The sequence below is a fragment of the Rana temporaria genome, chromosome 10 (assembly GCF_905171775.1).
Source record: "Rana temporaria chromosome 10, aRanTem1.1, whole genome shotgun sequence".
Taxonomy (NCBI): domain Eukaryota; kingdom Metazoa; phylum Chordata; class Amphibia; order Anura; family Ranidae; genus Rana; species Rana temporaria.
The window spans coordinates 51,056,982-51,084,098 of NC_053498.1; the positions used below are offsets into that span (position 1 = coordinate 51,056,982).

General features: G+C 46.2%; 1 protein-coding gene across 1 annotated transcript in view; it reads left to right on the top strand.

The window, feature by feature from the left end:
• The window catches only part of LIN7B (lin-7 homolog B, crumbs cell polarity complex component), a 516,755-nt gene that overhangs the window by 80,710 nt on the left and 408,928 nt on the right, over positions 1 to 27,117 (top strand). Inside the window, exon 2 of the mRNA XM_040327611.1 lies at positions 7,636 to 7,754. Within this exon, the coding sequence (XP_040183545.1) occupies positions 7,636 to 7,754 (119 nt within the window). The remainder of the gene's footprint in view (positions 1 to 7,635; positions 7,755 to 27,117) is intronic.

Sequence of the window (27,117 nt, forward strand, 5' to 3'; positions counted from 1 at the left end):
TAATAACCCAACCAAGCTCTATGAGCATCCAAGTGATTTTCACCTTTTAAAAAGAAAGGAAATGTTTTCTAAGTGTCTGAGCAGACTCAGTTCATCACACATGTAGGAACAAAGCTGAAATGGCATGAGAGCTTTTTTTTTTTTCCTGAACTCATGCTTTCCAGCCTGAAGGGGAGGTCTTAGTGAATTATTACGTAACAAAACTAAATAATAATAATTAAGGGAAAAAAAAGATTATTTTTAGATAATTGTGGGGATATTTATTATAGCAAACAGTAAAAATTATTTTTTTTGGTTAAAAAAAAAATGTCGCTCTATTTTGGTTTATAGCAAAAAAAAAAGGCAGAGGTGATCAAATACCACCAAAAAAAATAATCTATTTGTGGGGAAAAAAAGGACGACAATTTTGATTGGGAACCACGTCGCACGACCGCGCAATTGTCAGTTAAAACGACGCAGTGCCGAATCACAAAAACTGGCCCGGTCATTGACCAGTAATATGGTCTGGGGCTCAAGTGGTTAAAAATTAACAAAACACTAAAGTTAGCCCAATTTTTGGTGATAATGTGAAAGATGATGTTACACCGAGTAAATAGATACCTAACATGTCACGCTTTAATATTGCAAACACTCATGGAATGGCGCCAAACTTCAGTACTTTAAAATCCCCATAGGCGACCTTTTTTTTTTTTTTTTCAGGTTACCAGTTTATAGCTACAAAGAAGGTCTAGTGCTAAAAGTATTGCTCTCGCTCTAACATTATCACCAAAAATTGGGCTAACTTTAGTGTTTTGTTAATTTTTAACCACTTGAGCCCCAGACCATATTACTGGTCAATGACAATTGCGCGGTCGTGCGACGTGGTTCCCAATCAAAATTGTCGTCCTTTCTTTTTAAAAGGTGAAAATCACTTGGATGCTCATAGAGCTTGGTTGGGTTATTACTAGGTGTAAGGGGTAGGGGTACAATGTACCCCATACTCATTCACATAGGGTGGGGGCCAGAATCTGGAGGCCACCTTATTAAAGGGGGCTCTCAGATTCTGATAAGCCCCCCGCCCGCATTCCCCCGACAACCAACGGCCAGGGAAGAGGCTCTTGTCCCTATCGACATGGGGACAAGAGTGCTGTGGGGTGGGGGGCAGTGCCCCCCTCCCGCAAAGCACACACTCCCCCATGTTGAAGGCATGCGGTCTGGTACGGCTCAGGAGGGGGGGGGGGGCGCTCGCTCGTCCCCATTCCTGTCCGGGCCAGACTGCGTGCCTGGGATGAGGGCTTGGTTTGGATCTGGGGGGGAACCCAGCGCCGGCGTGGGTTTAACCCCTCACGTTCCAGACCAAGCCTAAGAGCCTAATGTACCCCTGGAGGGGGACCCGCGCCGATTTCAAGTTTGAAATTTGGCACGGAGTACCCCTTCATGGTCAGCGCAGGCTGAAAACCGCTCGGAGATTCCCGTGCGTTGCATCACGCAGCGCAATCACGGGTACGCCGCTTGGTATTTACCAAGATTTTCTTGGCATACTGACAAGGCGCACGGGAATCCCTGAAATTTCCATGTACGCATGCCCAGTATGAAAATGAACCTTTGACAGGTCTCTCCCATGGCGGCCGGACACATCCTGCACCCCCCCCCCGGAAACCCAAGCCCCCTCTCCCCCTTTACTAGCCACTAGCCGTTCTACTTTATTAGAGTAGAACGGCTGGTACTGGTATTCTTATAGGCAGTACCAGTGGGGAAGCTAGACATTATTTCACCCGGGGCAAAGAATCAGTTCGGTGCCCCCCCCCCCCTTATGGGACAAGATTAGGCAGAAGTGAGAAACTCCCAGGCCATAGCTGTTGAGTCAGCTGTCTGTCCCCTCCCCCATGCTCCTCTGTCGTCTCCCCTGCTCCTCCCCCTGCTTCTCTGTTCCCCCCAGGTGAGCGCTGTGGGGAGGGAGAGGAGGTGAGCGCTGCGGGAAGGGAGAGACAGTGGAGCGGAGGGGGGCAGCGGTCCGCTGTCACTGAAGCCGGCCCACTGAGCCATCGGCCCACCGGGAAACTCCCTGTAGTCCCAATGGCCAGTCCATCCCTGCACTGAGCACTTTAATAACTATTGAAATACACTGCACTAGCAGCGTATTTCAATAGTAAATGTCAAAACGGCTGCTACTCCTGCTTTTACTCCATGAGTCATGGAGTAAAGGCTTGGTAAATCAGCCCCATAGTGTATGTGTGTGTATACATATATATATATTATGTAGGGGGACTCGTTATTTCAATTACATTATCCACGCGGTCTGTCAGTGTAATGAGCGGTGATAATTTATCACTGCTCAATAAACTGACATCTCGGTTTTTCTGTGACTTTCTGGTACTGTAATCTCGTAGAGTCTCACGAGATTCCAGTATCAGGGGCCGTTCTCCAGTGTTAGAAGCGTTGGAAGATCACTTCACTCCTCCGAGGGTGAAGCGATCTTCTCCGCTTGATAAACCGGGACACAGAGGAGAAAAATCTTCACTGTGATAGCTGGAGAACGAAGCAGTGAATAGAATTCACTGCTTTATAAACGGTCACCACAGTATCTTTTCTCAAAACTTGGCAGGCTGCCCAGGAGAGAGAAGTCTTCTACGGGAAACTTCAGGCAACTTGCATTGACTTCTATTTCAGAAGCTTTTTGCAAGTCGCGGTGCTGAAGAGTTATTAATGACGCTGGCACAGGAGTACCCCTCATCCTTCCAAAGTCTCTGTTTGTCCCGGGTCATTCCGTTACATCTCTCCCCTTTCGGTGGGAGACTGACACAGGAGGGAACCCCGAACGGGTTGACTCCGAAGTTAGTCAGTAGTACCAGTCCTTCAAGGCTGGTATCCATACAGTACCCCAAATAAATTGCTCCAAACAGAGCATTACTCACCCCGCCAACCTCTGTCTCTCTCAGAGAACCCGACCTGCCGCTGAGGAGAGGCCTGGACTGGCCCTTCTCCCTGGAGTCCTTTCAGCTGCTGGAGAGAAGACAGGGTGACTGGGCTCAGTCCATCATGTTGTTGGGGATCTGGGCCAACTGGCCCCCATCCCTGGGGTATACCAGTGGAGACTGAAGTCCCATCCACTGGTGGTAGAAAATCCCCTGCTGCTTGCAAAGCAAAGCCGACATCCTCCTGTCTCGGTGACGCACCATTTTCTGGGGTTGTGTCAGTGAAGACTGAAGTCCTATCCACTGCCCCAGGAACTCCCTCTTCCGTTACTTGAGAGCAGAGGCTTGTGGCACTCTGGTCTGTTGCCAGCTCTTCCACTGGGTTGCTTGGAGTGGAGACCACAGTCCCATCCACTCCCACAGGAACTCCCTCTCCTGCTAGTTGAGAGCAGAGGCTTGTGACACTCTGCTCTGTTGCCAGCTCTTCCGCTGTGTTGCTGTGAGGGGAGACCACAGTCCCATCCCCCGATGTCAGCTCAAGCTTCAGTTGTGTGCAGCAGCCAGTAGCATCCTGCCCTGCTGCCAGTGATTCAGCTAGGATTTCAGAGCTGTCATCTGAAATTTCCTCATAGTCCCAGACAACGGGAGCCCCACCCTGCTGCTGAGCAGAGTCTAGCAGCTGTCTGTAGGCGATCTCCAGCTCCCATTCCTGGATGGCCAGAAACTCCAAATCTTCCTGCAACCAGTGCCCTTCCGAGACATTAAATTTTTCCTCTCTGTGCTCCATTATGTCCTCCAAGCGCCACTCCCGGTCATCCCCGAAGTCAGGATCACGGGACATCTTCCAATACAATAGTCCCAGGCCATCATAATCAAAGCCTTCCGTGGGGCTGTCATCCGCTGACCACGGGCACTCTTGGGCTACATACCACCAGAGGGCTCTGTAGCTCTCGTCCAACCGCATCTCTGCCCGGATCAGCCTGCTTAACTCTGCTGTCCACTCATGCTTCGGTTGTTCCCCCCCAACAACGGCATTCGTGCGTCATACTGCGGCCAGTACCTTACATGGATGGAGGGGAGAACCTTCCCCAGGTGTTGCTGCTCAAGAGCTAGCGCTTCCTTCCAGAGTTGGCAACGAATCACATCCGACCATCCCAGCAGGGCCTCCTCTGATACTGGTCCTTTGTGCTGTATCCACATCTCTTCTAACCTCCTTCTCAATTCCTCTTTAATGGCGACTGGTATCTGCACCTCTCCTCTCTCTTCAGTTGGTGCTGCTGTGACTTCTGCTGCTGCAGCACCTCTTTGATGTAGCCAAGTGGCATCCACAGCCGCTATAACCAGGTCTATGATATCCGGTGGAGGATTAGGTCCATACTGTGCCAGTCCACAATTAACAGCCCGATCAAAACTTTCTTTCTCGGGTGTCCTGTCTGTTATGCTGGGCCTCTCAGCTCTATCCATTTCGACAAGTTGTGCGATAATGTCCCTTTTCTTACGGTTTCTGGCCGATCTGCCCCAGCTCTCTAGTAAGTCCTTGAGGGAAGAGATGCAAAAGGGTAAGGAGTTCTGCGCATCCTAACACGCAGACATGGTGAAAGTAGTAAATATAAATAAATAAATAAATATAAATACTAATCAGTGATAACACAAAAAAGAGCAAATAACAGCTCAATCAAATCCAGTGAGAAAGTGAGAATATCCAAACATCAAAATACAAATAATATATATATAAAAAATGTGTATATAAAAAATGTATATAGAAATATAATATATAATATATATAGTAATAATATACAGTAGATATATAATTAATATAGTGGAGTCTATAACCGTGAAAAGGTGTCCATTAATAGGATGAGAAATAAATAAATAAATAAGGTGATCCAGTGCTAATAGTAATTCTTCAAATAAACATAAGCTGCCAAAGGAATGTAGCTGATGTGATCACAAAGCAATCCAGTAAAACGTGTTGACAGACGGGTGTAATAATCCCTCCCTGAGCTCCCGGGACTCTTACCTCCGCGCAGATAATCAAGTGCATCCACTATAGGTATCTCAGCCAGACCTCCGTATGTATGTTCCACTGGTCCTCCTTAGATATCCATGACTGGGTCCTCTTATCCGTCCAGACAGTCAGTGTGCCCAAGAGAGGAAGCAGGGGAAACACAAAAACAAAGGAGGGGACTCCAATCGTGAAGTAGTAAGCACAAGCCGATATTTATTGAAAGGGGAAAAAGCTGCGCTTACATGTGATCTAAAAAATATATACAGCAAGGAACTATTTCAAAAACGAGCGGCGTTTCAAGCGCCTGTATACGTCACTCCAGGTGTACGTCCTCCCGTCCAATCCCTACGCGTTACGACACGTGTCACGTGTCTTCATCTGGGGACGTCCCCAGATGAAGACATGTGACACGTGTCGTAAAGCGTAGGGATTGGACGGGAGGACGTACACCTGGAGTGACGTATACAGGCGCTTGAAACGCCGCTCGTTTTTTAAATAGTTCCTTGCTGTATATATTTTTTAGATCACATGTAAGCGCAGCTTTTTCCCCTTTCAATAAATATCGGCTTGTGCTTACTACTTCACGATTGGAGTCCCCTCCTTTGTTTTTGTGTTTCCCCTGCTTCCTCTCTTGGGCACACTGACTGTCTGGACGGATAAGAGGACCCAGTCATGGATATCTAAGGAGGACCAGTGGAACATACATACGGAGGTCTGGCTGAGATACCTATAGTGGATGCACTTGATTATCTGCGCGGAGGTAAGAGTCCCGGGAGCTCAGGGAGGGATTATTACACCCGTCTGTCAACACGTTTTACTGGATTGCTTTGTGATCACATCAGCTACATTCCTTTGGCAGCTTATGTTTATTTGAAGAATTACTATTAGCACTGGATCACCTTATTTATTTATTTATTTCTCATCCTATTAATGGACACCTTTTCACGGTTATAGACTCCACTATATTAATTATATATCTACTGTATATTATTACTATATATATTATATATTATATTTCTATATACATTTTTTATATACACATTTTTTATATATATATTATTTGTATTTTGATGTTTGGATATTCTCACTTTCTCACTGGATTTGATTGAGCTGTTATTTGCTCTTTTTTGTGTTATCACTGATTAGTATTTATATTTATTTATTTATATTTACTACTTTCACCATGTCTGCGTGTTAGGATGCGCAGAACTCCTTACCCTTTTGCATCAATTTATTTGTGTGTATTGTAAACACTCTAGGTTTTGCAGCAACTTATTGATATATTTTGTTTAGGGTTTATTTATTGAGGGTCTATATTAGCGCAAAAGCACTGTCACTTTATTCACTGTTTATTTACAATTTTACTTGAGGGAAGAGAGCTTCAGCTGTTCATACAGCGTCTTCATTGTCCTGTGTCCTTGTAGCTGTCCTTCTGACAATGGAAACATCCCACTGCTGTGCCACCACTGTAACGGTCACCACCGTTTACGACCTTTCATCACCCCACGATAGCTTATCCGACACACAGACAAACCACCCGGTACGATCCATATCAATTGAACACTTTTAATGGTTACTTTCAGTCTTATATACAGTACAACAGGTTACAGTAATCACAGGAAAACAAAACCACACCCCACCCATACATAACACGATGAGCTTCAATCACATTCTTTTAGATAATTACATAGAGGAGTTAATTATCCCCTAGACGTTACGTCTCCGACAATAAGTCATTCACCTGCACCTGAGAAGTCACATTCCTTCATTAACAGAATTCAAACAAAACACCATCACACAATGATTTCTTCTCAATTCACATCTTTAGACAGACGGTCTGTCTCCGCATACAGCTTGACAAGTTCCATTCCACACACACAACAGTATTTAGCATACATCATGAGAGATCCTGGACCAGACTCAATTAGCATGTCAACAGTCTACACAGAGAGATGAGTCATAGAATAAACCAACACTTTGCAATCTCCTGAGCTATCAGTAATGTCCCCTGTCCTGTAATTTAGGATATCATTTCTCAGTCATCCTATGGGCCTATCGGACATAAGGTGACCCTAGACATAAGAGTTATTAATGACGCTGGCACAGGAGTACCCCTCATCCTTCCAAAGTCTCTGTTTGTCCCGGGTCATTCCGTTTCAATACTCATTCCTAATATGACTGACCCACTTTCAGCCTGAATTCTGTGTACTGTGCAGGGGAAAACATATGAATATTTATTGTAATTTTACTATGCCTGCTTCCGTCTCCCAACATTTGGATTCTATTAGAGTTTGGGGGTGGGGGTTCGCTATAGCCTGGATACAAAAGTCTGTCACCTGCCATCATTTACAGAGTGGGATGCTTTTCTCTCTGGTTTGAAGCAGTGGTGTCTCTGCAGAGCACCCTGTGGCTTAGAAAGCAAAAGGCATACAGGACCTCTGTAGAAAGATCACTGCTTTCCCACATAGAGCAAGCATCCCACTGTACACCATGCTAACATGACACAGGCTTTTCTACTAAGGCAGAAAATAAACTGTAAGGTTTTGCAAACCTTTTGTTTTATTACCCCTGGAATGTATTAAGCTAACCTAAACTACAAAATGCAATTGGGTTTTCAAATCCAATATAGAAATTTTTTTTTTCATTCAAATAAATAAATTGCCATTTTTCATATCCTTCAGAGCTCTGATCTGAAAAAAATAACCTGCATTGACTAAGTATTGTGAATTCTAGATGTATCCCGTGCAATTGAGCTGCTGGAAAGACTGCAACGAAGTGGGGAAGTGCCGCCTCAGAAACTTCAAGCTTTACAACGAGTCCTACAAAGCAAGTTCTGTTCTGCAATAAGAGAGGTCAGTTTGTTTAAGGCTGAGACACATCCAGTAACTGCACCATAAATTTAGCTCCTGCAACATATGACTGATGAGGATCATAATGGCAACTGTTTTTTTTTTTACTTATTTATCCAATCCTAGAACCTCTTGAAGGGAATATATGATTTTGCATTTGTTTATTTTACGTTCATAACTCTACAGAATAATCTTTAAAAGGATTGCATAATGTTTTTTATACACACACAAACACACAGGTGTGTCTCATACAATTAGAATATCATAAAAAAGTTAATTTATTTAAGTGATTCAAAACGTGAAACTCATATTTTGTATAGATGTTTTACACACAGAGTGATATATTTCAAACATTTATTTATTTTATGTAGCGCTACCCTCGTGAGGGCTGCTGATAGAATCTGTACCCCACTGGTTGCCCCGACTCTGCAAATCCTCCATCATCTCTGACACCCTGGGTTCGGTCATTTTTCACCAACTGTTACCAATAATAAGTGACTTGCACAATATCAATGAAACAGTTAAGTTTGTTTACTGTAGTAAAAGTGACACATGACAAGTGCAAAACACTAAGGCCCCTTTCACATGTGCGGACCGTATGTCCGCATTTTCATCCATCCGTTTGCGGATGAAAACGGGACATACATTGGTCCCTATGTGATTGCGGGTGTCAGCGGATAAACATCCGCTGACACCCGTAATCACCCGCCTCCGTAAAGCTCCGATTTTGCGGACGGAAGAAAATCCTATTTTTTCTTCCGTCTGCGGCTCGGGTGTTCATCCAATCCCCCCATAGGGGAGAGCGGAGAAAAGACAGGGCGGTCCCTGCACAGTGTGCGGGGACCGCCCTGTCAGCCGACGGCTCAGCAGGGATTTTACGGAGGATCCCCGCTGAGCTGACGGACACACGGAGGCGGATCATTACTGATCCGCCCCGTGTGAAAGGGCCCTAACTCATAAAGGTACTTTTATCTGAACAAGATATCACTATGGAAAAAGAGCTATCTGGCAACTTAAACCTTCTAGTAATGTAAAGGTACCAAATACTCAGTATGATTCAAAGTTGCTCAGATCTTTATACGATCACAGAAACCTATGTGAACAGGTCAGCAGAAGTGTAGGGAACTGACACTTTTCTTTCTTATGTCAGACTCGCACACCTCTGTTTCCTCAACCCACAGGTCATCAACATCAATATAACACAACAGAACACCATACAAAATAATGTATCTAAATTAGCTGGCTCCTTTAAATAGAGTTCCCGAGAATGAAAGCAGACCTTTTTGTGCTAAATAACTTTAGTCACTTAAGCAAAAAAAGAGAGGCTATAAAGACTGAAATGTCACTCCTTGGATTCTGGCCATCTTCAGCTAGTCTTGCAATATTGTGAATAAAGTAATCCTGAATGGTGGAATATATAAAGTTGACTGATCTGTGAGGTACCTGTACTTCACTTGCAACTTTTTCCATATGGCTTTAACAGTGTTGTATCTAATAGTATTGCTGTTAATAAAGATGTGACTAGAATATAGATGTCTGCATACAGTGTCCAAAGAGTGTAAAGGTTAACCTTAGTGGCACCAGTACTAGAAAGCTTTAAATGAGGCATAAAACCTGTAAGTCAAATGTCTCCATTCCTATTAATATAGCAAAAAGAGAAAGGTTGGGACTTTAAATCAAGCATGCAGCAGGAAAGCAAAAGGAACACTGATAACAATGTATTAACAACCCAAGGGAAAATTGTCTCCAATTCCAGGACAAGCAGAACGGCCAAAGGGATATACTGGGGTCAGAAATGAGAATCACCAAAAGAAAAACATGTTGGCCCAGATTCTCAAAGGGCTTACGACGATGCAACGCAATGTGCGCCGTCGTAAGTCCTAATCTGGGCCGTCGTATCTATGCGACTAATTCTTAGAATCAGTTACGCATAGATAACTATTAGATCCGACAGGCGTAAGGCTCTTACGCTGTCAGATCTTAAATGCAATTTTTTTTTTCGCCGCTAGGTGTCGTCTCCGTCGTTTTCCCGATCGAGTATGCAAATTTGCAAAATACACAAATTCCCGAACGTACGCGCGGTCGACGCAGTGAAGATACAACGTTTACGTTAGATTTGCGACGCGTAAAGTTGCCCCTGCTATATGAGGGGCAACCAATGTTAAGTATGGCCGTCGTTCCCGCGTCGAAATTTAAAAATTTACGTAGTTTGCGTAAGTCGTCCGTGAATGGGGCTGGACGCCATTTACGTTCACGTCGAAACCAATGACGTTCACGTCGAAACCAATGCACGTTGGGAAATTTTAGGGACGGCGCATGCGCAGTACGTTCGGCGCGGGAACGTGCCTAATTTAAATGATCCACGCCCCTACCCAGATCATTTGAATTAGGCGGGCTTGCGCCGGGGGATTTACTCTACGCCGCCGCAACTTTACAGGCAAGTGCTTTGTGAATCAAGCACTTGCCCGTAAAACTTGCGGTGGCGTAACCAGGGCTGTGGAGTCGGTAGATAAATGTTCCGACTCCGACTCAGTTTTATGTACTTCCGACTCCGACTCCGACTCCCCGACTCCGACTCCTCTGTATTAATATGCGAATGTATTTTATACATTCCTTGAGGGAAAGAAACACAACCTACCACAGGACTACTGACTGGGAAGCCAACAGTCTACTGTATTGCACAGTTTAAGCAAAAGACAAACACAATGAAAACAACGTTTTTTATTCTAAAACATGATTTTCCTAGGAGAATCCCATAATCATGTTTAAAGTTTAAGCTAACAATCGGAGTTTACAAGTTTTTATAGCCTTAGCTAAATGACAGCAGTTTTTCCAATGGTTTACAGCTTCAGTCTTGAACTATTGGCCCTCCATTCCCTTCACTTATACAAGTGTCTCACTCTCTAGTCCTGCAAAAAACATATTTATTTAATCCCTTATCAGTGAGAGGCTAGGTTACACATGGACGCTGCGTTCCCTGTAAAAGCAGAACACAACACTATGGAAAGTATAAGTATCGCAGCTCCTAATTGTGTGCTGCGTGCCATATAGTGAAGCACATGAAAAGCATGCTTCTTCACGGTCACTTAACGTGTTTGTTTTGCGGTTACGTGAGGCACTGCATGCATTGGTCTTTATTCTTACAGTAGAGAAGTCATTAATTATAACTTTTTGTGAATTGGGACATTTAAACTTGCTTTTTTTTTTTTTTATTCCAATCTAAATTTAGTAGGAGTCGGAATCGGTGCATTGTTTGCCGACTCCGACTCCAGGTACCCAAAATTTCCCCCGACTCCGACTCCTCGACTCCGACTCCACAGCCCTGGGCGTAACGTAAATGAGATACGTTACGCTGCTGCAGAGATGCGGTGATCTACAAGAATCTGCCCCGTTGTATCATATTATGACTCCCAAAGAAAATGAATAAATATAAACAGTATATCACATAACTATGATATATATATATATATATGTCAAATGTAATATGTAAAATATGATGCGCGTGTGTGTGTGTATATAGATAGATAGATAGATAGATAGATAGATAGATAGATACACATACACAGGGGTTTTTTTCCTCAGAGAATAGGTGCAGGAACTCCGATCTTCACCCTTCGTTTCTGCTCCCTACCCGCCCCTGAGCACCGTTCCTTGGTTCCACCTCCTACTGACCTCCCAGTACTACCCATTTTAGAGAATACAGAACCAAGTATAATTTTTGCTACTAAGTGATTTGCATGGAATTTGTTAATAATAAGAAAGACAGTAAAATAGATCCCCTGCAGTGAGCAACAGTAGACCCTACCCCAGCAACAGTAGACCCCCCCCCCCAGCAATTATAGACCTCACCCCAGCAAAAATAGAGCCCCCACTCAACAAAATACCACCCCAGCTACAATAGACCTCCGGCAGCAACAACAGATGTCCCAGCAGACTGCATCAATAGACCCTCCAGGAGGCAGCAACAATAGACCTCTCCCTCAACAGTAGACCCCTCCCAGCAACAATTGCTTCCTCCTAGAAACATAAGGCCCCCCCACTAGCAACAATAGATCTACCCAGCAACAAGAGACTTCCACATAAAAAAAGATCCCCACCAGTGAAAATAGATCCCCCAGCACACCCCAGCACTCCTTACTATTACATACAGTCATTACTGGAGGTGCCAGAACTGCGTTCCCCTGCGTTCCTGCTGAAAAAAAGCCATATATACTGTGTATGTATATATATATATCTCATTATTTAGTTAAATGTTGTTGATATGTTCATTAACCGCTTAACGACCATCGCATGTATATATACGTCCACAGAATGGCACGTACAGGCATATGGGCGTACATGTACGTCCCTGCCTTTCCGCGGGTCGGGGGTCTGATCGGGACCCCCCCCCCCCCGCTACATGCGGCGGTCGGATACCCGCGGGGAGCGATCCAGGTCGAGGGCGCGGCTATTCGTTTCTAGCCGCCCCCTCGCGATCGCTCCCCGGAGCTGAAGAATGGGGAGAGCCGTGTGTAAACACGGCTTCCCCGTGCTTCACTGTGGCGGCTGCTTTTATAGGGAGACTCGATCGATGACGTCAGACCTACAGCCACACTCCCCTACAGTTGTAAACACACACTAGGTGAACCCTAACTCCTTCAGCGCCCCCTGTGGTTAACTCCCAAACTGCAACTGTCATTTTCACAATAAACAATGCAATTTAAATGCATTTTTTGCTGTGAAAATGACAATGGTCCCAAAAATGGGTCAAAATTGTCCGAAGTGTCCGCCATAATGTCGCAGTCATGAAAAAAATTGCTGATCGCCGCCATTAGTAGTAAAAAAAAAAAAAAATGCAATAAAACTCCCCTATTTTGTAAACGCTATAAATTTTGCGCAAACCAATCGATAAACGCTTATTGTGATTTTTTTTTACCAAAAATAGGTAGAAGAATACGTATCGGCCTAAACTGAGGGAAATTTTTTTTTTATATATGTTTTTGGGGGATATTTATTATAGCAAAAAGTAGAAAATATTGCATTTTTTTCAAAATTGTCGCTCTATTTTTGTTTATAGCGCAAATAATAAAAACCGCAGAGGTGATCAAATACCACCAAAAGAAAGCTCTATTTGTGGGGAAAAAAGGACGACAATTTTGTTTGGGAGCCACGTCGCACGACCGCGAAATTGTTTGTTAAAGTGACGCAGTGCCGAATCGCAAAACCTGGCCTGGGCATTTAGCTGCCTAAAGGTCCGGGGCTTAAGTGGTTAATAATGTTAATATTACAAGTAAATTATTGTAAAAATATATGTGAATGCTACCATATGTGTTAAAAAAAAGTCTTGTATGTATTGTAGACATTGGTTTATTCACTTTGAAGTGGTAAGTACTTTGGGGCAGATCCACAGAGCGAGTACGCCGGCGTATCTACTGATACGCCGGCGTACTTTCAAATTACCCGCGTCGTATCTTTGGTTTGAATCCTCAAACGTAGTTTTCTGCGTTGGGTATGCAAATTAGCTATTTCCGACGATCTACGAACGTACGAGCGGCCGGCGCATTTTTTTACGGTGTCTCTAGTCTGCTTTTTCCGGCGTATAGTTAAAGCTGGTATTTCGTCGCGTATAGTTAGACCTGCCATGTTAAGTATGGCCGTCGTTCCCGCGTTTATTTGGATTTTTTTTTTTTTGCGTAAGTCGTCCGTGAATCAGGATGGATGTAATTCACGTCTAAGTTAAAAAAAATTACGTCCTTGCGACCTCATTTAGCGCAATGCACGGCGGGAAATTTAGGGACAGCGCATGCACAGTTCATTTGGCGCGGGGACGCGCTTCATTTAAATGAAACACGCCCCCTAATCCCTGATTTGAATTCCGCCGCCAGAGATAGACTACGCTGCCGTAACTTACGGCGCAAAATCTTTAAGGATTCGAAATAAAGCCAGGTAAGGTACGGTGGCGTAGCGTATCTCTGATACGCTGCGTGGGTGCAGATCTCTGTGGATCTGCCCCAGTATATATTAAAGACACTACATTGCAGATGAAGAAACTAAATAATGAAATAAAATTCGATTATTTTATCAGTATTTGAAAGTAAGCAAGTCATTTGCATGTAGCACTACCCCCGTAGGAGCTGCTGGTTTATAATTGGGCCTTGCACGTTACCTCGTTCCTCATTGTCTAAGGGGTTGAGAGTCTGTAAAAAGTTCAATGTCCACAAGTTATAGATCCTTTTTCTTTCAGCTTTTATTTTCAAACAACTTGCAGAAGTAGAGGGATGAAGGATCAGGGGAAGGTTCAGGGGCACAAGGCAGATCACTGGGGAGTTTCTAAACTTCAATGTTACTCTCACCCCTTTCTCTCGAGTGGGTATTGCTCACCCGGATAGGCCCCTCTCACCTGGCCCAGCAACCGGGATGATGCACGGACAAGAATAATCTCAGTCTCTGCCACAGACTGGTTGCAATTTTAGATGAGAGATTCCGGAATCCTCTGCCACATGATTTGGTACCCGGACATCCAGCCTTACAGTTCCAGAGCCTTTAAGCCAACCCGCCACACTGTAAGGTATTGTAGGCTACGGTGCATCCTTCAATAAGTTGCCAGGCCTCTCCCAAATTTTACCAGCCTTCTGCTCTGTCCTTTCCGGGACAGGACCTCCCCTGGTTTCCTCCATTGAGTGGCTTCCTTCTGCAGGACAGACAGCACAGGATCACCTCCAAAGCGTAGGCCCCAGTCAGGATAACTGGGCTTACCAGGCAGAAATGCAGCCTCGGGCCAGCATGGTCCCGAGGCTAAAAATCACACAACACATACCTTGCGCCAAGAGGGCCACGAGGCGAAAGGGCCCGTAAAATGGCGTCTGCCCCTTAAGTATCCTTCCCCAGCATGCCCACTAGGCTGTTCCCGGGGAAAGACACCCAATACACCATGGCTTGCCTTAGTTCCAACATTGGCCTGTGGTGGCATCGCCACCTACAGGCAAACAAATGGGAAACCCTCCAATCCTGTTCCAAATTATTATACAAATTCTATTTCAGTGTCGCAAAGATTAAATATTTTGTTTTTCAATTTAACTCATGGATGGCATTGTGTCTCAGGGCTCTTTTGATCACTGAAAACAATCTCGGACACCTGTGATAATTAGATTGTCAGGTGAGCCCAATTAAAGGAAAAACGACTAAAGGAGGGTGTTCCACATTATTAAGCAGAGCACCATTTTCAAGCAATATGGGGAAGAAAGTGGATCTCTCTGCTGACTTGGACGAGATATGAAAACATTAGATATTTCTCGAAAACTTAAGCGTGATCATCGCACTATAAAGAGATTCGTGGCTGATTCATAGCACAGACGGGTTTTGTGCAGATAAAGGCACATTGAGGAAGATTTCTGCCAGAACCATGCATCAAATCAAGAGAGCAGCTGCTAAAACACCATTACATAGCAGAAAACAGATATTTGAAGCTGCTGGTGGCTCTGGAGTCCCACAGACATCAAGGTGTAGAGTCCTCCAGAGTCTTGCAACTGTGCATAAACCTTCCATTCGGCCACCACTAACCGATGCTCACCAGCAGAAACGTCTACATTGGGCAGAAAAGTTCATGAAGACTAATTTTCAAACAGTCCTGTTCACTGATGAGTGCCGTGCAACCCTGGATGGTCCAGATCTATGAGGGTGGGAGGCAGTTTACATCCAAACAGCAGCTCTGGGAGGCAATTCTGACATTTTGCAAACAAATTCAAGCAGAAACTGTCCAAAAAATCACAAGTTCTATGGATGCAAGACTTGTGAAGCTGCTATCAAATAAGGGGTCCTATGATAAAATGTGACGTAACCTGTTAAAATGTTTAAAAAGTTAAAATGTTTAAAAAGTTTGATTGAAAGAGCTTTTCAGTAAATATGCTGCAAACACAACAGATGACAATTTTCAGTTCATTACAACCTATAAAGTGTTTTGAAACTTACTGTGCGTAATAATTTGGAACAGTGCATTGTAAGTTTTTATTTTGAAAAAGAAAACCTTTATCATTAGGAGGTTTGTTCAATAAAATTTGAATTGTACTCTTAATAGTTGATGACATGAGAATTATGCTGACTGTTGTTTACATCAATTATTTAGGTAAATGAGAAAAATATCATTGGCATAATAATTTGGAACAGGGTGTAAACTTTATCTCCTATTAATGTGCATGAAATATATAGGAGTAGTAGACAAGGGGAGTCCTGGTTAAATACCTATAGCAACAGATGCTTGAGAGAGCCAGCCGCATACCCTGACATCCAGCGAGGAAGTGTTGGATGTAGGGACACGGAGGCTCTATATTTATATGAAAACCCTACTATCAGCCGCCGCAAGTGATTGCGAACAGCTGACACGGAGGAGTTGAAGGTTAATGGATTGGTTTGGCAAGAACTATGGGACCACAGGCATTATGCAACCCCCAGGCAAACATGCAGAGAGGAATAATACAGCGGACAACAATTTAATTTCAAAAATGTATTAACCCTTCTGACATAACAAATAATGTTTATTTGGAAATAATTTTGGCCACGGCCTGATTCATTGGTTTAATAAATCACAACTGTAATATAAATCAAACTCATAGCTTATAAATGTAAATCCATTCACCAATTAACTTTTCCATAACCATCCTCAACCCAGCCACTGAGACTCGAGCTGAATTACCAACATGCTTGAGAATTTCTTAACTCTCCCCACCGGCAGAAGGAGAGGGGACCGCCCCCTCCCTTCTGTCCCCAACACCCCAGACCGCGGCCGCCTCTATGCATGTTTGAAAATTCATATTGAAGATATAAAGGCCTATGTCAGACAGATGTACCCCATCTGTTCTATACAGGCCCTAAAAACCACCCTCCAATTCGGAATGTCTAAATGAAAAACCCAGATTAGGGGACAAATTTTTTTCCATAGCTCTATTAAGCCGTTTTCTAACTTTCTCCAGTGGTCTAAAGACCAACGAATCCAACCAGCGCAAACGCGGAATCACTTCTGAAAATATAAAAACTGTATTAGGTGAAGCTGACCTCAAAAAATTAAACGTATCCTTCATATTATTAATCAAATCCAATGTTTTCAGCTTCCCTATGTCGTTGCCCCAAATATGTACCATCAGAATGTCTGGGGAAGGGAAAACTGCTTATAACCTGCCCAACTCAAAGATCAAATCCTCCCAAACCATTCCTCTGCGACCATACCAGTTAATGCTGAAGGTTGCCGGATCCAAACCCAGATTTTCGGAATAAGTTCTATTTGCTGCTCTTTTCTGTGCCCAGAACACAAAAGAATGGCCTATAATCCATACAGACCGTTGACAACCTGAAATAGATTAAACATTAGTGTGACGATATCGGTATGATATCCCCGTCAACGTTCCCTTCTTCCCATAACGAAAATCACCCCAATATTCCACGAGGAGGGATATCCCTGGAATCGCCCAGAAAGCCACACATGCCAAGCTTACTGCTGGAACAAGACACTTTATTGACACAAAAACTCAGCTTATATGTGGTTACAGCCTGTTAGGAACGCCCCCCCTCACACAGTGGGGTTTCCCGTACAGATTATAGGAGACAAGTCGGAGCCGACCATGCAGACACGTTTCTTTAGATAAAGACATCAGTGGAGTTAAATACTAGTTGTAACAGCCTGACCACAATGAAGCAATCAGAATAATTAACATGAGCCACTTATCTAATCATTGTAAACAGTAAGGCCGGTCTCCTTCCCACACACAATAAATCAATTACCATTTGAACTAGGGAGCTGGCTGAGGAAGGGTCATTAACATGTCAATAGCTTGTAACACATGAATCCATTTTACCTCTAACCCACAATTTAACCAAGCAGGGAGATTTACACTGACATATCCTTCACAATGGCCCCCCTTTTTCTCCCTGCTCCGGCAAACCCGGTTGGACCTTCCCTGGTCCAGTAGGGTTGACGGGTTCAGAGCTTTTAGTCCGAGGTTAACTCCGTTTGGCGTGACTGACCTCCATTGGTAACTGCTTCCGACTCAGGTATGCCACCGGGTCGTCAGATCACACGCCGGTCAGTCCCCAAGTCTTTGTCCGATCTGCAAAGTCACCAGAAGTCAGTGTGAAGACAGCGAATGGGTCTGTGCGCCGCCGTCTAGGTGTCCCGCTATGGGAGGGGGCAGGTTATGGCTCTGAAGTGACAATCACAGGAGATTCATAAAAAGAAAAAGTTATATTTGTTGAAATGCTGTAGCACTGGTGCTCAGAGTCCGGGGGGGGGGGGGAAGAGAGGGGACTCAGAGCTCCATAAGGTCAGCCACCCCCTGCTCCCTCCGCAGCCGCCGGTTCTCCTCTTGGAGCTTCTCCAGCTCCATCTCCAGTTCATGGAGCCTGGGGGGGTCAGCCTGCTGTGACCTCAGGTGGTTGTTCTCCTCCTCCATGCGGCTTATGCACTCCTCCAGCTCTATGTACTCACGGATCAGCTCCTGCTTGCTCATGTCCTGCAGGCTCTCCACGTGGTCCTTCATCATCAGGAACTGGGTGGTGGTGTAAGGGGCCACCGGTGGGCCCTTGGCGAACATCTCGGCCCGCATCTGGGACGCCCGCTGCGATTCCATCTCCTCCAGTCGCTTCTTCTCCTCCCAGGTCCGCTGGTTATATGACTTCCAGGACCTCTTCTTCTTGGAGGGTAGCTGGCGGTGCCTCTTTCTGCCCAGCTCCCTCCAAGGCCCCTCCGGCTCATGGCTGTCGCCCATGACCAGCTGACAATGGTGTTCCCTGTTGTCCGTAATAACAGATTGTACCATGAGGGCTTCGTAAGGGGTGCCCAATGGTTCTTCCTGACCCAGCTCCTGGGGATCCCAAGCTGAGTCTACACAATGGGCTGCTGCTGGTGGGCGGTACCCAGGTTGAGACCAATTTGACCTGGTGTTGTCATTCATGGGGCAATTCTGCTTGAAGTGACCCAACTGTTTGCACCGGAAGCAGCGTTGTTCGTTGTCCTCCTGGCATGGGTAGCGAGGGCTATATGTCATCGGTCTGTTAGGCGGTTGGTATCTAGCGGCTGGTGGGTGTGAGGGCACCGTTGGTTGTGGGGGTTGTACCCGTGGTGTGACCTGGTTTGTCTTGCGAGTATCCGCATATTCATCCGCCAACTTCGCGGCCTCTGGTAGAGTCATGGGCCTGCGATCTCTCACCCAATCCTTGACGTCCGTCTGGATGTGATTGTAAAATTGCTCCAGGAGCATTAGTTGCAAAATGTCCTCTGCGGTGGTGGCCTGGCTGCTGTTAACCCAGTTAGAGGCCGACAGGGACAGCTGGCATGCCCATTCTGCGTAAGAGTCTTCCGTGGTTTTGCGTGAGTCCCTGAACTTCTGTCGGTGGGACTCTGGGGTTACTGCATAACGAGCCAGGAGCGCTTCTTTAACCCGGGCGTAGCTATGGATATCCTGATCTGGCACGGTCCGGAAAGCATCAGAAGCTTTGCCTGACAGTTTGCCTGACAATATTGAAACCCACTCTCCTCTAGCTATTCGGTGCAGGTTACATTGTCGCTCAAAATCCGCCAGGTAGTTATCAATCTCACAGTCCTTTTCATCAAAAGCTTTAAAAGCGCTAAACGGGATCTTCCTTGCGTCTGCTTGCTGTACTCACTGTTTGGAGGATGTGCGGCTGCTTGTTGGACTGCTGCCAGTTTTAACTGTAGTTCTGCGTCCCTTATTTCTTTAGCCTTCTGTAGTTCTGCGTCTCTTATTTGTTTATCCTTCTGTAGTTCTGCGTCCCTTATTTCTTTAGCCTCCTGTAGCTCTGCGTCTCTTATTTGTTTGGCCTCCTGTAGCTCTGCGTCTCTTATTTGTTTAGCCTCCTTCGCTAACAGGTCCATCACTTTCAGCACCACATCCGGCGTTGGGTTCGGGCCGAACCACGCTAGCTTCTCTCTCATTAGCTTGTTGGTTGGTGACTCCTCCTGAATCACTGGTGTCTCCATCTCTTGTACCGCTGGCGTTGCTGCAATCACGTTCTCCTGGTCTAGCTCCATTAATTCTGCTATGATGACCCGCTTGGTTTTGTTGCTAGCAATCCTTCCACGAACTTCCAGTAGTTCTTTCAGTGTATTTCTTTTAAGCAGGGTGTAGCAGCCTTCCATTCACTGTTCCCAGTGTCTGCTTGGAATCCTGGTGTAAAGGAGAGTAGAAGGGAAGATCCCGCTGCTGCCAACCAATTTGTGACGATATCGGTATGATATCCCCGTCAACGTTCCCTTCTTCCCATAACGAAAATCACCCCAATATTCCACGAGGAGGGATATCCCTGGAATCGCCCAGAAAGCCACACATGCCAAGCTTACTGCTGGAACAAGACACTTTATTGACACAAAAACTCAGCTTATATGTGGTTACAGCCTGTTAGGAACGCCCCCCTCACACAGTGGGGTTTCCCGTACAGATTATAGGAGACAAGTCGGAGCCGACCATGCAGACACGTTTCTTTAGATAAAGACATCAGTGGAGTTAAATACTAGTTGTAACAGCCTGACCACAATGAAGCAATCAGAATAATTAACATGAGCCACTTATCTAATCATTGTAAACAGTAAGGCCGGTCTCCTTCCCACACACAATAAATCAATTACCATTTGAACTAGGGAGCTGGCTGAGGAAGGGTCATTAACATGTCAATAGCTTGTAACACATGAATCCATTTTACCTCTAACCCACAATTTAACCAAGCAGGGAGATTTACACTGACATATCCTTCACAATTAGTAGGGCGGATATATGACTTAAAAGCATTAGACTTCCATTACCCAATTTTTTTTATCATACTTTCCTCAAGACCAATCCTAGCGGCCTCAGTGGCCGCTCCGATCCTAAATGAATGAGATGTTATTTTCACCTTGTCGAGACGGCTGTGCGAGACGCACTTCTTCAGGACAGAGGAAAATTGGTAGATAGAAACCGGGGAACCATCCATATGTACAAAAAGGACACCAGAAATTGGCGGACGGATCCTCAGGTATTCTTTTAAATTTGATAATGGGCAAATATCCGGAACCACGTACCTTTTTAATGAAATCCATGTACCAACCCCCAAAGGATCCGTCTTGCTGCACCTTACAAATAATCTCACACTCTCTTCCAAGATAATGCAGGTTTAAAGAGGAACCGTTTTTTTCCAGGGGCCAGGGGGACCCCAAAATGCCCGCATACTTCCTGAAAAGAAACCAAAAGGGTGGAGCATTCAGCGGAATCTGCCGGGCCTAAAAACAGAAAGTCATCTAGATAGTGGATTAACTGTCCAGAACCTGCGACCTTACTACCCATTCCAAAAACGTTGCAAATGCCTCGAAATAATAACAAGAAATAGAACAGCCCATAGGCAATGCCTTATCGAAATAAAATTGGTCTTCAAAATGAATACCGAAAGAGTTAAACCCACTTGGGTTAAGTGGGAGCAACCTAAAGGCAGATTGGATATCTGCTTTGGCCAGCAACGCATTTCTTCCTAAACTGCGAAGCTTATCTACTGCCAGCTCGAATGAAGCATAAGACACGGATATATCCTCCGGGTCAATCTGGTCATTCAATGAGCTGCCAAAAGGAAATGAAAGGTGATGTATTAAACCAAATTCCGAAGGCTCTTTTTTAGGTACCAAACCCAACGGGGAAATTCTAAAGTTCAAAAAGGGGGGGTGCTCAAAAGGACCTTCCATCCTCCCCGCCTGAACTTCCTTTAGCAGCTTTGCCCTTACTACCCCTGGTGCTTCATTGACCGATTTTAAGTTACCAACCATCACACACCCGCTCCCTTCAAAGCATGGTATTCTGAAACCCTCTGAAAAACCCTCAGTTAGTAGAGAAGCCATCCGTCGGTTTGGGTAGACCTGTAGCCATGGGAGCATTTTTTGGAGTGTCACCGGGGTAACCGCTTTTGGGAAACCCATCTCTGGCGGATGTTTGTAATTTCCGAAAGCATTTTGATACAGGATGATTCCCTGCACAAAATGCACATTCGTGCTTGTATTTGCACGTGCTCAACCATCTACACTGGGAGTCATTGAACGCAAAACACAGGCCCTTCTTATAATTGCTTGCAGAAGATGCCTGTGGCGATGAAACTGCGCTTGGGCGAGCAAAAGGCTGCCTCTGTGGTAAAAACAAATTGAGCCAGAGGCCGACGTCCTTTGACCCCCATAGCAGTGAAGGTTGAACAGCCAATTTTTGTCTGAAAGCCTCATCATAGGCCAGCCAGGCTGAGCCACTAAAACCCCTATAGGCTTCCAAAATAATATCAATATGTTGGAATAAAAGTGAACTCTTCTCAGGATATTTGGCGTAAATAACAAAAGCTTGCAACCGGGCATAGAATGATTTGATTAAAGGTCTACGATCCTCTACTTTCTCCTCCTTTTTCTCATACCTGGCAAGGGGGGAGGATTGTATACTCCCCCCTCCATATTTTTTCTTTCATACTTAAGGGTAAGTGAAAACCTAGTGGTGACATGAGACATGGCATACATTCTTTAGTAACTTTATCAGACATGCATTTAGCAACATCACTACATTCCTTTGTTTTTTCATTCATAGGTTTGGACACAGGTGCTGGGTCTAAAGACCAGACCCCAGCCTCCCTGCTAACCACCGGAGGGACCATTTGTGCCCTCATTAAGGCTACCAATTGTTCCACTGAATTAGATGCAGAAAATTGGGATGCAGAAATGCACTCACCCTCTGCCACTTGCGCAGGACGCGCTCCAGGGGCTGCTGATGGCGACTCACAGCGCACTGGTATGCTGGAAGCCTGTTGACTTTGCAGGTGGGCAGGCAGGCAAGGAGCCTTGCGACCTCCCCTGCCTCCTGCGTGCTTGGCTGCCTCCTGACCCAGAGGGTTGTGGTGACGGTTCTTTTCCAGGTGTCACCGTGCTCCTGCCTCTCCGACCGTGGCCTCCAGGGGGTGCTGCCGGTCCGGACTTCTGGTACCTGCAAAGGGAAGGAGAAACATTCGGGCCTCCGTTGACAGCCCTGGGAGGAGATGGGGTGAAGCTCCTCCGCTGAGAACGCCTCCTCTTGCTTGTCCTGGCGCCGGCTCCGCCTTCCTCTGTTCCGCCCTCCGACCATGTGACCTCCGACGCTGCAGACCATGGGCGTCCTTCTGACAGGCATGGCTGCTGCTGCGACTCTCCTGCTCCGCACGGGACTGCTGGGGACTTCAGGGTGCCACTGCTCTCGCCGACCGCATGCTGCTCCAAAGGTAGGGAAAGACAGTGACGAATCCACTCTTCTCCGCCCGCATGATACAGGATGATTCCCTGCACAAAATGCACATTCGTGCTTGTATTTGCACGTGCTCAACCATCTACACTGGGAGTCATTGAACGCAAAACACAGGCCCTTCTTATAATTGCTTGCAGAAGGTGCCTGTGGCGATGAAACTGCGCTTGGGCGAGCAAAAGGCTGCCTCTGTGGTAAAAACAAATTGAGCCAGAGGCCGACGTCCTTTGACCCCCATAGCAGTGAAGGTTGAACAGCCAATTTTTGTCTGAAAGCCTCATCATAGGCCAGCCAGGCTGAGCCACTAAAACCCCTATAGGCTTCCAAAATAATATCAATATGTTGGAATAAAAGTGAACTCTTCTCAGGATATTTGGCGTAAATAACAAAAGCTTGCAACCAGGCATAGAATGATTTGATTAAAGGTCTACGATCCTCTACTTTCTCCTCCTTTTTCTCATACCTGGCAGGGGGGAGGATTGTATACTCCCCCCTCCATATTTTTTCTTTCATACTTAAGGGTAAGTGAAAACCTAGTGGTGACATGAGACATGGCATACATTCTTTAGTAACTTTATCAGACATGCATTTAGCAACATCACTACATTCCTTTGTTTTTTCATTCATAGGTTTGGACACAGGTGCTGGGTCTAAAGACCAGACCCCAGCCTCCCTGCTAACCACCGGAGGGACCATTTGTGCCCTCATTAAGGCTACCAATTGTTCCACTGAATTAGATGCAGAAAATTGGGATGCAGAAATGCACTCACCCTCTGCCACTTGCGCAGGACGCGCTCCAGGGGCTGCTGATGGCGACTCACAGCGCACTGGTATGCTGGAAGCCTGTTGACTTTGCAGGTGGGCAGGCAGGCAAGGAGCCTTGCGACCTCCCCTGCCTCCTGCGTGCTTGGCTGCCTCCTGACCCAGAGGGTTGTGGTGACGGTTCTTTTCCAGGTGTCACCGTGCTCCTGCCTCTCCGACCGTGGCCTCCAGGGGGTGCTGCCGGTCCGGACTTCTGGTACCTGCAAAGGGAAGGAGAAACATTCGGGCCTCCGTTGACAGCCCTGGGAGGAGATGGGGTGAAGCTCCTCCGCTGAGAACGCCTCCTCTTGCTTGTCCTGGCGCTGGCTCCGCCTTCCTCTGTTCCGCCCTCCGACCATGTGACCTCCGACGCTGCAGACCATGGGCGTCCTTCTGACAGGCATGGCTGCTGCTGCGACTCTCCTGCTCCGCACGGGACTGCTGGGGACTTCAGGGTGCCACTGCTCTCGCCGACCGCATGCTGCTCCAAAGGTAGGGAAAGACAGTGGCGCCCGCATGTTCTGTTCTGGTAATCAGCTGGTGTAGTAAGTCTTCCATCACGGATCCTGGGGAGCTCCTTCAGCTAGGGTTTGGACTGAAACGGACGCAGGCCCACCTGGGACTGGGCCTTAAATAGCCTTGCACCTGGTACCAGAACCTTCCACTGGGTCACCTGATTCCCACTAACCAATCCCTGTCCCAAACTCGCTACCTTCCAGAAATCCTGACCCAGCTGATTTCAGCCTACTTGATTAAAAGCGCTGAACTGCCATACCCTTCTGACCTGCCACTGACCTCCAAGTAGCCCCATATATTAATGCACTAGCTGCCTCTGCCATGGTCCCATAAGAAAGGAGAGCCTAAATAGCTACTCCTTTCCTTTCCCATTCTTCATGCATCCATGCTGATTACTACCGTTCTCATTACAAAAATCTTGTACAAAAATAGTCCCCCAATATCCCCTCCAAGAGCTTGCAAACTATTGAAGTTAGGCTAACTGGTCTGTAATTCACTGGGATATATCTTGGTCCTTTTTTTAAATATTGTTGCTACATTTTTCTCCAATATTCTGGTACCATACCAGTCAGTAGACTGTTCTTAAAAATAAGGAACAATGGTCTGGCAATTACTTAAAGGGGTTGTAAATGATTTTTTTTTCTTCATAATAAGCATCCTTTACCTGCAGACATTCCTCTTTTCACTTCATCTTTGTTGTTTTTGCTCAGAAGTTGCTCTATTTCTTCTCTGTTCTGTTCACTTCCTGCTTGTCTGATTTTACTGACCAATGTGAAGGTAGGCTTTACTGCGGTGGTCAGTAACGTGCTCACCCCCTCCTTGGAACTACATCTGTGCGGCAGGATGCTCTCTACATGTTAGAGACTTCAAGGAGGTGTGAATTACTGGTCGTGCCGCAATTCATACTGGGAAATGTAGTTCTTACATGAACGAGCGATGCAAACTAGGAAGTGAATGAGAGAATAGAAACTAGAACGCCGGAGGTGATGGGGCGTGGCTTGCAGCCGATGGAGTAGGACGCTCTGAGCTCTAGCTCCGCCGGGTATCCTGAAATAGATCCTGAATCACCTATCCTACACTGCCGCAGACCCCGCTACTCGGCTTCCCGGATCCCAGACAGGCCCGCTACCTTACAGAGAACCGGTGACAGCGTGCAACCATGTCCCGGAGGGGGAAAGACTCCTCGTCCGCGGCGGACCATGCTGCGCAAGATGGCGCCCGCTCCAGGCGCTCAGCAAAGGAGGCAGCTATACGGCTCTTCACCAAGCCGGGAGTTAAGGATATCCCTCCTCGCTCGGACCTCCAGTTCTCAGACCGCTCGGAGCATGAGGGGATGGAAGCTTCAGGGCTGGTCTGGTCCGACGACGATGCGGACACTACAGCTTGAGACGCAGTGAGTACACAGGCCCCCCTTCCCACAACTGTAGAGGAGCCGGGTCCCTCGGGGCCTACGGCGGAACCCACCCTAAGGGACGTATTAACGGCAGTCACATCCTGCAAAGTGGCCATCACTGCCCTGACCACCGAGATTAAGGGGGTGAAAATTGAGGTCAACCTCCTCAGGCATGATATGCAAAAGCTCCGCGACCGCACCGCTGACCTGGAGGGGAGGATGAGCAATGTGGAGGATGATGTAGCGCCATTACTGAGGGAGGTTCATCATTTACAGTCCCACTCCTCTGGTCACACTGCCTGTTTAGAGGACATGGAGAACAGACTGAGAAGGAATAATATAAGGGCAGTGGGGATCCCCGAAAAAGCGGAAGGGAAGAACCCAGTAGCCTTCATAGAAAGCTGGCTGACTGATACATTTGGGGACCAGGCCTTTTCAAAAATGTTCGCAGTGGAAAGGGCTCACAGAGTCCCAGCTAGGCCTCCTAGGCCTGGTGCACCCCCGCGCCCATTCCTCTTTAAACTCCTGAATTTTAAAGATCGAGATGCTATTTTACAGTGTGCCAGAACCAAGGGCGACCTCATGAAAATTGATAATACCAGGATATCCTTTTATCCGGATTTTTCTGCGGAGGTGCAGCGTCGCCGGGCCCAGTTCACTGATGTCAAGAGGCGCCTTAGAAAATACGAGGTGATATACGCTATGCTCTACCCTGCTAAACTGCGTGTTGTTGCTAACAACGAAACCCACTTCTTTGAAAATCCCGCTGCTGCGTCTGCCTGGCTAGACAGAATGGAACATTCGTTGAGAGGGGCGCCCCATCCTGTTCATTGAAGCTTCATCTACATCACCACGACTGTCAAGAGTTTTTCCCTGTTTGAGGTTGAGATTTGGGGGGTTTTAAATCTGCATACAGATTTTTGTTCTATGTTCCTGTAAAGGCGGATAGATGGAACTCTGGAAGAAACCATTTTGTTGCGTCCTGATGTGAAGAGCAAGGATGCAAGTTCCTTCGATCGTTGTGTTATATCGAGACGTTGGGGCCCCCCAGGCTTCCCACTTGTCCTGCGAGGACCAGCCCTTGCAGCAAGGCTGTGTTCTGCTTTTGCTGCTTTTTTTTGCTTTCCCTGTTTTTCTTTTTTTTGTCCCTTTTTTTGATTTTGTTTTTTTTTCAGCCTGTTTCCGGTACTTTCATGCGGACTCGAGACATGGTGTGTCTAATGCCTGTCATTTCCATGGACTTCTACACGTGTTAACTGGGGGTGGTATGTACTTAATTACTTGTGCTGATATATCTGATACGTACTGGTCTGTATATGAGAACTTATGGCGAGTATGGAGGCTGCTTTTGCACCTTGGGCCTTATACAGTACTGTTATTACGCCTGCACTTACTGTACCCCTGGAAT